General features: G+C 42.3%; 1 protein-coding gene across 1 annotated transcript; it reads left to right on the top strand.

The window, feature by feature from the left end:
* Positions 1–11745: 11745 nt before the first annotated feature.
* On the top strand, positions 11746–12792 carry LOC103937085 (aspartic proteinase nepenthesin-1-like). Its single transcript, XM_009348153.2, has one exon. It carries the CDS (start codon positions 11746–11748, stop codon positions 12790–12792), a length of 1047 nt encoding a protein of 348 aa, XP_009346428.2.
* The last annotated feature ends 287 nt before the right edge of the window (positions 12793–13079 follow it).

Genomic DNA, 13079 nt, shown 5'->3' with positions numbered 1-13079 from the left:
CTTAGGGGAGTATCCTAAAGTATACTTGCTTGATTTTAATGTACTATTTTTCCCTACGATTAAAAGCATTTTTCCCATTGGGTTTTTGCTACCTAACTAGGTTTTGATGAGGCATCCACCTTGGGTTGATCATATCCCTGATGACATCCCATAGACGTTTCATTTGACTTTGCATTTCTCACACATTTTTCCTTAGACTATGGGTTTTGTCCCTACTCGGGTTTTTACCATAGCCATATGATTTTTTTGTGAGACTTACTTCCTTATGCAAGTTCCTACCTTATTGAGATTAGTGTGTTCCCAGAATCAATGCCGACGAGTCGACTTCCTCAACCTCTACATAATGTCGAATCTACTTGAGTATTTTACACATTCAAGGGGGAGTGTTATAAACTTCTTATTTAAGTGTGATTGTGTAAATCCTAGATTAGATTTGACTCTAGTTATTATTTCCTATATGGACTTGTATTCCTTGGAGGAGAAGGATTTCTTCTCTCTTATTAATATAAGTAAAGGCACTGCGTAGGGGGAATAATACACATTCCTCTACACAACCCTATAAACACACCTCTCTCTATTCTCTCTCTGTGCCGCCGGCCTCCTTTCCCTGTCAATTAAATATAGGCCACAACAATATGAACTTAGAATAATTTTTTTTAACAGTTGGAACAAATTAACTTTACCTCCCAAGTAATGCAAAATATATCACAAAAAGGTAAATTTTTGGTATGACATGTATACAATTAATATAATACAAAAGTTTATATATTTTATTTCACTTTTTCTACTATTTTTAATTTGGCATAAATTTAAGGATTTGGGAAGTGGCATGGGTATAAATAAATTGTACTAATTAATAGTGTTCCGATATGACTGCATATTTTAAATTTGGGTTTTTATTAGACGTTTAAAAATAGATGAGTTTTTATCTAGGAATCATGAGCTCTAAGGGCCAAAATCTAAAGCACCCTATTTTTTACTCCATATTCTTTGGTGGATCGCTTTCGACCCATTTGCTCCATCTAATTTCCAGTATAGCTGACGAAGTTGTAAATTGTGGCGTTATAGAGGCGTGATTGTTCCCCACCTTGCTCCCCACCGCGATTCTTGAGTGCAAGGGCAACTGAGAGAGCAGTTAGGGTGACCGAAGTCGGGCAGGAGGCTAACAGGGTAGTGTTAATTACATGAAGGACAATTTTTCCCTGGTATAAACCAGTTGCAAAAGAACTTGCATTCCGCCTTGGGAATGAGCTCATTTTTCTCTTTACAAATTATGTATCTTCAAATGAAGATTATCTCTACAAAAATCATTCGAATTAGAGATTATTTGGTAATTCAAATGTAATAAAAAAATCAATAGTATAGATATCAAGTAACATATGATGAAAGGTACATTTATTTAATACATTTTGGTTATTATTTTGGTGAGATTTTGATCCTTTGTTATGTATTTTTAATGCAGGACATGCGAACTCGTTTTGAGTATAAAGTATTCAAACGGTGGAATTTTTTAGTGATTCCAATTGAAGCGGGTTCGTGAATATGTCAAGAAGGCTGTATCAAAATTTCATAATTTTATCCTGAAGCATCTGATCATGGCGAATTAATTTATGTTTAGTGTGTAATGTTGACAGATTGGGTTGCAAAACTTATTTGGGACTTTTGGGTTGGAAGATGATGGATTTTGGAATTGGACAGTTATCCTTTTCTTATTTTATTTTCTAGTTTTTAGAAAACCTTTTCTATGAGGGTTTTAATTTGGAGTAGTATAAATAAGGCTTTTTAGCCATTAGAGTTAGGAGGAGAACGTAGACATCAATTTGGAGAACTTAGCTAGGCTTCGACGTTTTTTATTTCAAGGTGTTTTATATACTTTTTCTATTTCAATAAAATTCCTTTTGTTTTATGGTTGTTCGTAACTAATTTCCGTTTGCTAGGGCGATGCCTTGAGTGACGCACCCCGATCGAGATTAGGGCATGCTGGCCGTCACGTGGAAGTGACGTAACCATGTGCACAGTGCGGAAGCTAATAAATAATAATAAAAGTACGAATAAAAACAAACCTAGCTATACACAAAGTAACTAACATACATGTGCAAGCGTAAGTGTGAAAAACAAAGTTCAGAGCACGAAAGACCTAGTGCAGTTCAGGAGAAACAACACTAAACAAACACACCCAAAGGTGGTCCTACACTGGTGATAATCTGTCAGATAGGCCGGGAAAATCCTCTGGGGAGCCACCAAAAACGCTAGCCAAACTAGAACCTGGAGGGGCGCAAAACAGAAAGCGTGAGTGAGCAAAAACAAAGCTTTTCAAAACCCATTTCAAAAACAAAGTTCTAACCCCTTGCCGTAAAACCTGTATACTTCCCAGAAAAATAGAATATATACATATATATAAATCATGCTCGGAAATATGCCATGCCAAATGCCTCGAAATAAAATGCAAGTACTCAGGTAATGCCAAACAATGTCATGTAATCTGTCAGCCGGAGTCAACTAACGTGACCTCTACGGCTGAATCTAGAGCTCAAATCTCCAACTCACTAACTATATTTGCACACGAGTCGGAACCACCTAAAGTGGTCTGTACGACAGGACAGGGTGTATAATAAGTAAGCTCAAGTGCTACGATCACGTGAAGACTGAGTGAATAATCGCGGGCCACCTACGAGTCGGAACCACCTAAAGTAGTTTGTACGATAGGACTGTGCACCTAACTTGAATCCAAGATGAGCGTGTGGTGCAGGAGGTGAACATCACGTGAAGGACTGTGCCCAACTCTGGGTGGGAGCACTAACACCGGGGGTGCAGGTTATGAGCTCTCTATGCATCTCAAATCACTACTGAACATAAACATGAACCATAACTTACCTGGCACTTACCTATGCGTCTGCAGCATCAACACACATATATATATATGCTACTAATAATGCATAATTAAATGGGCAAACATAATGCATGGCATATAAATGTATAAACGTTTCATTTCACTTTCTGGCAAAAACATAAGTATATAGGTATATACGGAAAACCAAAAGCCTACTCACTGGTATGTAGAAGGGTCGTAACTCCCTTGCCTCGAGTGACCGCGCTCATCCTCCGGATAGGTCTCACCTATATGGGAAACAACTATAAATACGTTAATTTTAAAGAACATAACCAACATTACGAAATAACTTCTCATACAATGCTCAAATGGGGTGTATGAATACACCAATGTGATCTACTCAACCTCACGAACATCCCCATATTTTTAAAATAATTTTCCGATGCCGCACGCGCCCCCACGCCCGGCCAAGGCACGGCCACATGCGCAGGCACATGCCCGGCACACTGACGGCGTCAGGAATATTCCGTTAAATCTAACTGATGCCGTTAACGTCGTTAGGAATATTTCGTCCAAACTGATGGAATATTCTGTCATTTTCTCCGGCCAAACTCCGGCGCCGTCGTTGGCGCCGAAAACCGGGAAATTTTCTAAACTTGATATCTCACTCGTTTTTCAACCAAATTTCACAAAATTGGTACCAAAATGAAGCTTACAACAAAAGGAACAAATCCATACCACTTTCAAGCACTAAAACCCACAGAATCTCACCGGGAAAACACCACCAACTCCGGCCAAACCTGCAACTCACGATCCCGACGTCCAAAACCTTCAAACGAACCACCCCGAGCCTCCTAAGGACCTCACCAAGCTTCCTACAAGCTTGAAATTCCCAAAAACACAAGAATTAACGTGTGCATGAACTGTGACCAAATCGGGGGATCCCGAGTTCGACGTGAAAACGAAGGTATCCTTACCTGAAATGGGTATGGTTGAACTTCGAAGGACTTCACGAGCACGAATATGTAGTTTGTTTCCTCGATCCGTGACGATTTCAAGGGTTTGTGGTGTTGTCCGTACGAAAAGGATAGGAAAAGGAGAGAGAGAGAGTCTCGGGACAGGGTAGAGAGAGAGAAATGAGCAGGGTATGTGTGTGGTCCAAAATCAACCAATCAAAACCCAAAAACGACCACACAACGAAACAACCATACTAGGGGCAAAATCGTCATTTCACCCCTACGGTACGAAAAGTCCAGAACGGGCTGTCACAACCTACCCACCTTAATAAATTTCGTCCCGAAATTCAAAACAACCACTCACAGCAACCACTAGCGATCAAAGAACAACCGAAGATACAAATCTCTCATTCGATCTTCAGTTTCCCAAGTAGCCTCCTCCACGGAATGATTCCTCCACAAAACTTTCACCAAATTCCCTGTCTTGTTCCTCATAACCTTTTCTTTCCAATCTAGAATCGTCACTGGTTCCTCATCATAAGTCGAATCCGGATTAATTTCCAAGGGTTGAGGAGGTATCACATGAGACGGATCTGCAACATAATGTCGAAGCATGGACACGTGAAAAACGTTATGTACTTTAGCTAGCTCAGGAGGCAACTCCAGCCTGTAAGCCACCTCACCAACTCGCTCCGTGATCATGTACGGTCTGATATACCTGGGACTCAGCTTACCTTTCTTTCCAAACTGTACAACGCGTCTCCACGGTGAAAGCTTCAGAAACACCCAATCGCCAACCTCATACACTCTGTTAATAGCATGCCGATCTGCTAAACTCTTTTGCTGATCCTGGGCCGCCTTCAGGTTAGACTTAATTACTTGAACATTTTGAGTAGTCTCTTCAACAATCTCCGGGCCCACCAAAACTCTTTCTCCGACCTCAGACCAACACAAGGGTGTGCGACAAGATCTACCATACAACGCCTGTAATGGTGTCATGCCAATACTCGAATGAAAGCTATTGTTATAGGCAAATTCCATTAAATCCAACCGCTTGTGCCAAGCATCACCAAACTGTAACACCGAAGATCGCAACATATCCTCCAACGTCTAAATGGTTCTCTCTGACTGTCCGTCCGTCTGAGGATGATATGCCGTATTATAAAGTAGTCTCGTACCCAAAGTTTCCTGAAAAGCTACCCAAAATTTAGATGTAAATCTTGGGTCACGATCCGAGACAATACTCACAGGGACACCATGGTACTTCATGATATTCGAGATGAACAACTTAGCTAATCGGCCCAAAGAATACTTCTCCCTCACTGGAATGAAATGTCCTGACTTAGTAAGCCGATCAACAATCACCCAAATGCCGTCAAAACCATTATGTGTACGCAAAAGCTTGTACACAAAATTCATAGTAATGTTTTCCTATTTCCACTCTGGAACGGGAAGCGGCTGCAACAACCCAAACGGCTTCTTCCTTTCCGCTTTAACTTGCTGGCAAACAGCACACCTACTCATATACTCAGCTATCTCCCTCTTCATACCTGGCCAATAATAAAATGGTCGAATGGTATGATACATTTTGGTAGCTCCTGGATGCATAGCATAAGCCGAGATATGTGCTTCATCGAGAATTGCTTTCTTTAAATCCAAATTATTAGGCATAAATTCTTGATCTCGAGCTTGGATTATTTCTTGAGTTTCCTCATCAGCTATCTGAGCTTCAAGCACCCGATCAACTAAAATTGGCCTAACTTGAAAATTAGCAAGTAAAGCCACCTCTCGATCTTCTGCCTCCAACCTCACTCCTGTGGATCTTAAATCTGCCAGAAGAGGAATGTGACTAGCGTACAACGCATTGATACGGCCCTGAGACTTCCTGCTAAGTGCATCAGCTACCACATTTTCACGACCAGGGTGATAATCAATCATGCAGTCATAATCACTAAGCAGTTCCAACCACTTCCGCTGACGAAGATTAAGATCCCTCTGCGTTAAAAGATACTGAAGACTCTTATGATCTGTAAAGATCTTGCATTTCTCTTCATAAAGGTAATGTCTCCACAACTTCAACGCAAAAATAATGGCAGCTAACTCCAAATTATGCGTAGGGTAATTCAACTCATGAGGTTTCAATTGTCGTGAAGCATAAGCAATTACCCTACCATGCTACATCAACACATAACCCAGACCATTCAAAGAAGCATCACTATAGACCTTGAAATCACCACTATCGTCCGGGAGTGCCAAAACAGGTGCATGAGTGAGACAATACTTCAACTGCTGGAAACTCTGCTCACACTTATCATCCCACTCAAATTTAACATATTTCCTCGTTAACCTCGTCAGTGGTAAAGCAATCATAGAAAAATCCTTAACAAACAGTCGATAATACCCTGCTAAACCAAGGAAACTTCTCACCTCAATGACGGTTCGCGGTTGCTTTCACTTCTCCACAGCTGCCATCTTTTGAGGATCCACCAAGATACCTTGAGTTGAAATGACGTGCCCCAAAAATGAAACTTGGTCTAACCAAAACTAGCACTTGCTAAACTTAGCATACAATTGGTGTTCCCTCAACCTTTTCAACACCAAAGTAAGATGTCGAACATGTTCCGATTTAGATTTAGAGTACACCAGAATGTCGTCGATGAAGACAATAACAAACCTATCCAAATATGGCTGGAATACTCGGTTCATCAAATCCATAAAAGCAGCTGGTGCATTCGTCAATCCAAATGGCATATCCAGAAACTCGTAATGACCATAACGAGTCCTAAAAGTCGTCTTGGGAACATTATCCCTACTAATCTTCAACTGATAATATCCAGACCTCAGGTCAATCTTGGAAAATACACAAGCGCCTCGAAGCTGATCAAATAAATCATCAATATGCGGCAATGGATAACGGTACGGTTCTTAATCGTTACCTGATTCAATTACCGGTAATCAATACATAGCCTTAAAGTTCCGTCTTTCTTTCTCACAAACAATACTGGAGCTCCCCAAGGTGAAGTACTAGGCTGAATAAAACCCTTATCCACTAATTCCTGCAACTGAACTTTCAATTCCCTCAACTCAGTAGGAGCCATACGATAAGGAGACAAAGATATGGGATTAGTACCTGGAAGCAAATCAATAGTGAACTCCATGTCTCGGTCTGGCGGCAAACCAGGTAAATCCTCAAGGAAAACATCAGGAAAATGTCTGACTACCCTTACATCCTCCACACTACTAGGAGCAGCATCATCTAACACCATATGAGCTAAGTACCCCTGGCAACCTTTAGATAACAATCTTTTCGCTCGCATAGCAGAAATAACGCCATGTCTCACCCCACTCTGCTAGTCCACAAAAGTAACCACAGGTAATCTAGGACGATGGAAAGTAACTATTTTCCCGTAACAATCAATATTGGCACGATTGAAATGCAACCAATCCGTGCCCAGAATCACATCAAAGTCAACAATATCCAACGGGATAAGATTAGCTGGCATAATAACATCCTCCACCATCACTGGACATCCTGGGTACACACGATCTACAATACATATCTCCCCTTTAGGCATAGCAAACTCTAAATCATACCCTGGAGGTGTAGGGTGAGGTTGCGTCACTTGAGCAAATGTATGAGAAATAACAGAATGTGTAGCACCACAGTCAATTAATACTCTAGCAAAATAACCAAGGATATTTAATGTACCTATGATCAAGTCTGGATTGTTTTGAGCGTTCTACAAAGAGATATTGTGAATACGCCCCTGGGTCTGCTGCCGTCCACCACGACCTCTACTCGTCTGGCCACCACGACTCTGTGCACCACTCCCCTGACTGGGCTGACCAGACTTCCTCGAAGACCCCGCACTACTCGCAGCAATCTCCCCCTGCTGAGATTGTCCTCCTTGAAACCACTGAGACCCGCATGCTGGAACTGGAGGATACGGCATATAGCCGCCAGAATACTAGGGATAACCACCCTGAGAATATGGATCCTGGGGATATGGATACTGTCCTGAGGCATAAGGAACAGCATCGCCCTGATAGTAATAGGCACCACCTCGACTCGTCTGCCCGTAACTACCAGGACCAGGAACCTGCTGGATCGGTGCGAGTGGTGGCAAGAAAGTCTGCTGGGGCCTCTGTTGACTCTGAGGACAATTTGCAGCCCGATGTCCCATCTGCCCACAAGTAAAGCAACCGCCCCTGCCTCGCCTGCACTCACCAAAATGTCGATTATTACACCTGCGGCAAATTGGGGCCCAACCTCTACCAGCAACACCCTGCCTCTGGCCTTTAACACCACCAGCAAACCTACCACCACGACCTTGACCAGTGGTGCTAAAACCACCGCTAAAAGAGCTAGAACTAGTGCCACCTCTCTTAAAGCTCTGGGTTTTGCGAGGTCCGAGTGACGCCTGACCCTTGCCCTTGTCATCTTTCCTCTGGTCATCATCTTTTTCTTCCTCCTCACTCTCGTTGGGCATATTCTCGGAATCCTTAATTCTCAATAGAATCTCATAAAACTCCTGGTAGGTATCATAAGGGGTAGTGGTCGCCATCGAACGCCACTTCTTCTTAGTGCCCAAACGGAAACGACGAAGCATCTCTGCCGGATTGCCAGCAACATCCGGATGATAGCGAGACAGATCAGTAAACCTCTGGTAATACTCGTTTGCTGTCAACTTCCCCTGTCTCAACTCAGTGAATTCCTGCTTTTTATGATCAATATACTCAGGAGGCACAAATCTTCTCCTAAACAGCTCTCTGGGGATAAACGACGAACCTCCTGCTCCCACTAGGATGCAGAATCCTTACCCAAAAACCACGATGTCGTCTCAACCCACTTCTCAATAGGGAGATTCCTTTGATTATGCAGAACACGAAAGGTCTTCTCAATATGTTCTAGCCACTGCTCCGCTCCCTCAAAGCCCTCGTGGCCCTCGAATTTATCCAGCTTCAGATTATACATAGTCTCCAGATGAGTCCTCTGGGGAGCACGGAGCGCCGACTGAATAACTGTAGCGATAGCTTCCCCCAGCTGAGCTACATCAGGGAAACGAGGCTCAGCCGAGCGACGTGGTTCCCTACGAGGCGGCATAGTTCTGACGGAAGACACCAAAACCATTAGAATACTCATAAAAGTACAGGACTGCCAAACCTAGGCTCTGATACCAAACTGACGCACCCCGACCGAGATCAGGGCATGCTAGCCATCACGTGGAAGTGACGTAACCATGTACACAGTGCGGAAGCTAATAAATAATAATAAAAGTACAAATAAAAACAAACCTAGATATACACAAAGTAAAGAACATACATGTGCAAGCGTAAGTGTGAAAAACAAAGTTCATAGCACGAAAGACCTAGTGCAGTCCAGGAGAAATAACACTAAATAAACACACCCAAATGTGGTCCTACACTGGTGATAATCTGTCAGATAGGCCGGGAAAAACCTCTGGGGAGCCACCAAAAGCGCTAGCAAAACTAGAACCTGGAGGGGCGCAAAACAGAAAGCGTGAGTGGGCAAAAATAAAGCTTTTCAAAAACCATTTCAAAAACAAAGTTCTAACCCCTCGTCGTAAAACCTGTATACTTCCCAGAAAAATAGAATATATACATATATGTAAATCATGCTCGGAAATATGCCATGCCAAATGCCTCGAAATAAAATGCAAGTACTCAGGTAATGCCAAACAATGCCATGTAATCTATCAGCCAGAGTCACCTAATGTGACCTGTACGGCTGAATCTAGAGCTTAAATCTCCAACTCACTAACTATACCTACACACGAGTCGGAACCACCTAAAGTGGTCTGTACGACATGACTGGGTGTATAATAAGTACGCTCAAGTGCTACAATCACGTGAAGACTGGGCGAATAATCGCGGGTCACTTACGAGTCGAAACCACCTAAAGTGGTTTGTACGACAGGATTGTGCACCTAACTTGGACCCAAGATGAGCGTGTGGTACGGGAGGTGAACATCACGTGAAGGACTGTGCCCAACTCTGGGCGGGAGCATTAACACCGGGGGTGCAGGTTATGAGCTCTCTATGCATGTCAAATCACTACTGAACATAAACATAAACCATAACTTACCTGGCACTTACCTGTGCGTCCGCAGGATCAACACACATATATATGCAACTAATAATGCATAATTAAATGGGCAAACATAATGCATGGCATATAAACGTATAAACGTTTCATTTCACTTTCTAGGAAAAACATAAGTATATAGGTATATACGGAAAACCAAAAACCCACTCACTGGTATGTAGAAGGGTCATAACCCCCTTGCCTCGAGTGACCGCGCTCGTCCTCGGGATAGGTCTCACCTATATGCGAAACAACTATAAATACGTTAATTTTAAAGCACATAACCAACATTACGAAATAACTTCTCATACAATGCTCAAATGGGGTGTATGAATACACCAGCGTGATCTACTCAACCTCACGAACATCCCTATATTTTTAAAATAATTTTCCGACGTCGTACACGCCCCCACGTGCCAGCCAAGGCACGGCCACACGCGCCACCCACGCGCAGGCACGTGCCTGGCACACTGACTGCGTCAGTTAACGCCGTGAGGAATATTCCGTTAAATCTAACTGATGCCGTTAACGCCGTTAGGAATATTCTGTCCAAACTGACAGAATATTCCGTCATCTTCTCCGGCCAAACTCCGGCGCCGGAAAATCGGGAAATTTTCTAAACTTGATATCTCACTCGTTTTTCAACCAAATTTCACAAAATTGGTACCAAAATGAATCTTACAACAAGAGGAACAAATCCATACCACTTTCAAGCACTAAAACCCACAGAATCTCACCGGGAAAACACCACCAACTCCAACCAAACCTGCAACTCACGATCCCGACGTCCAAACCCTTCAAACGAACCACCTCGAGCCTCCTAAGGACCTCACCAAGCTTCCTACAAGCTTGAAATTCCCAAAAACACAAGAATTAACGTGTGCATGAACAGTGACCAAATCGGGGGATCCCGAGTTCAACGTGAAAACGAAGGTATCCTTACCTGAAATGGGTATGGTTGAACTTCTAAGGACCTCACGAGCACGAATATGTAGTTTGTTTCCTCGATCCGTGATGATTTCAAGGGTTTGTGGTGTTGTCCGTACAAAAAGGATAGGATATTTTTCAGGTAGAGAAGACTTGGATTTGGACCCTGCTTTGTTTTGCCAATTCACAGAAGGCTTCTTTTGCATGATCGTAACTATAGAAGGCAGTTTATACGAAACTATCTTTACATGTTTCCTTGTTTTTATGTTTCCAAGGGTACATGCTTATTTACTTGTTTCCTTTTTTTTCATTGAGATTATAGATATTTTATGAAACTACTACCTTAGAAATTTATGTTATGTGACGATCGGTGACTTATTCCCAAGATATACAATCCTTTCCTTTTTTTTCCTTTTTAATTTAATGTAGTCCTTTTCTTAATTAGGAGTAAATCCCTTACGATATATAAGATCTAACATGCATAAAGAAAGTTTACGCAAAAAGATTAGTTCCTTGTATTGTATATCAAGGATAGAATGGTATATAAATAAGCACAGCTCTTCTGCATAGTCTGCCATTCTGTGTTGAGGGAAGCAAATATGGCAGGCTTATTTGCAAAATCTGCTTCCCTCTTTCTTATTAATCTTGTTATTTTCTTATATTTATCATGCTCGACCGCCAATCTCACGGCCTCCACGACCACAACTTCCGCCGTCAAAACACCAAGCCGTTTTGCCACAAAACTCATTCACCGTGATTCGGCTCTCTCTCCGTACTACAATCCTAATACAACCATCAAAGACCGTGCTATAAGCACATTGAAACGGTCCAGGGCACGCTTAGCATGCTTGGGAGCAAAGGCCGGTTTTTCCAGTGAAGATGACACCCGTGCTGGTCTTGTTGCCGAGGACAGTGGAGCACAATTTATGGCCAATTTCTCAATCGGTGAGCCACCAGTTCCACAGCTCTTAACCATAGACACAGGGAGCAACCTGTTGTGGGTTCAATGCCTTCCTTGCACCAAGTGCTTTGAACAAACAAGTCCGATTTTTGACCCTTCCAAGTCCTCTACATACAACCCATTACCATGCTCATCCCCATATTGCACAATTTCCTCTAGTGACAAATGTGACCCCTCAAACAATTGCAAATTCTCTCACACATACCTTGATAGCACCAAAGTAGCTGGACTTGTTGGGACCGAAATTTTCACCTTTGAGACGTCCGACGAAGGCATTAGCACCGTTCCGAATGTTGTTTTTGGTTGTGCCCAGGACAATGATGGTTACAACGGGCAGCCTAGTGGAATAATTGGTCTTGGCCCTTCAAACATATCTTTGGCAAACCACATGGGGTCAAAATTCTCTTATTGCATCGGTAGCATAAGGGATCCTAACTACCCTCATAACCAGTTAGTCTTAGGCGATGGTGCAAAGATAGAAGGCACTTCAACTCCACTAGAAGTCTACAATGAACTTTACTATCTAACCCTAGAGAGCATCAGCCTCGCAGAAAGGCGGCTTGAGATCGATCCGGAAATCTTCAAGAGAACAGAATCAGGCACGGGTGGAACAGTCATCGATTCCGGAACAACAGTATCCTTCTTAGCCTCAGGTGCATACTATGTGCTTAGAGATGAAGTGCGTAAGTTGCTTGATGGAAGATTGGAAAAAGTGGAAGAGCCTGGTGTTCCTTCAGGTTTGTGCTACAAGGGGAATATAAGGGAAGATTTAACAGGGTTTCCAGATGTTGTGTTGAACTTTGCAGGTGGGGCTGAAGTAGGGTTAGACGTAGAGAGCGCTTTTCAAGATTATGGTGAGGGTGAGTTTTGCATGGCAGTGCAAATGTCTCCCGAGGGCAGTGACTTGAACGTTGTTGGGATTATGGCGCAGCAGCATTACAATGTTGCCTATGATCTTGCGGCAAGCCAGGTTTATTTCCAGAGGATTGATTGTCAACTTCTTGATGATTAATTTGGGCTTTATTGCGCATTACGTAATAATAATCAGGAAAAACAAAGTAATTAACTGTTACATTGATATGTCATGATGTGTTTTTTATATTAAAATAATTTTTCATAAATTTTCGGTTTAGTTGTTTTTTGTTTATTTATTGATTTATAAATATGAGAGATGTGGTTAAAGATAGATTAGTCTCTCTAATGCTGTATTATTGCAGCTTTTACATAAGGGTTTCTTTATGTGATCTAACTACACAAGCCCAAAGTCTAATATTATATATGTATAATTTGAAAGAGAAC

Source organism: the organism of the source record quoted next, unplaced genomic scaffold, assembly GCF_019419815.1.
Source record: "Pyrus x bretschneideri cultivar Hongxiangsu unplaced genomic scaffold, Pyrus_bretschneideri_v1 Contig36, whole genome shotgun sequence".
In the NCBI taxonomy this organism is placed as follows: domain Eukaryota; kingdom Viridiplantae; phylum Streptophyta; class Magnoliopsida; order Rosales; family Rosaceae; genus Pyrus; species Pyrus x bretschneideri.
Note: the sequence above shows the minus strand (reverse complement) of the source record. Positions and strands in the feature narration are given on the sequence as shown.

Bases quoted from the DNA above. Each gene is read 5' to 3' on its own strand.
- LOC103937085 (XM_009348153.2), top strand. From the start codon at position 11,746: ATGGCCAATTTCTCAATCGGTGAGCCACCAGTTCCACAGCTCTTAACC.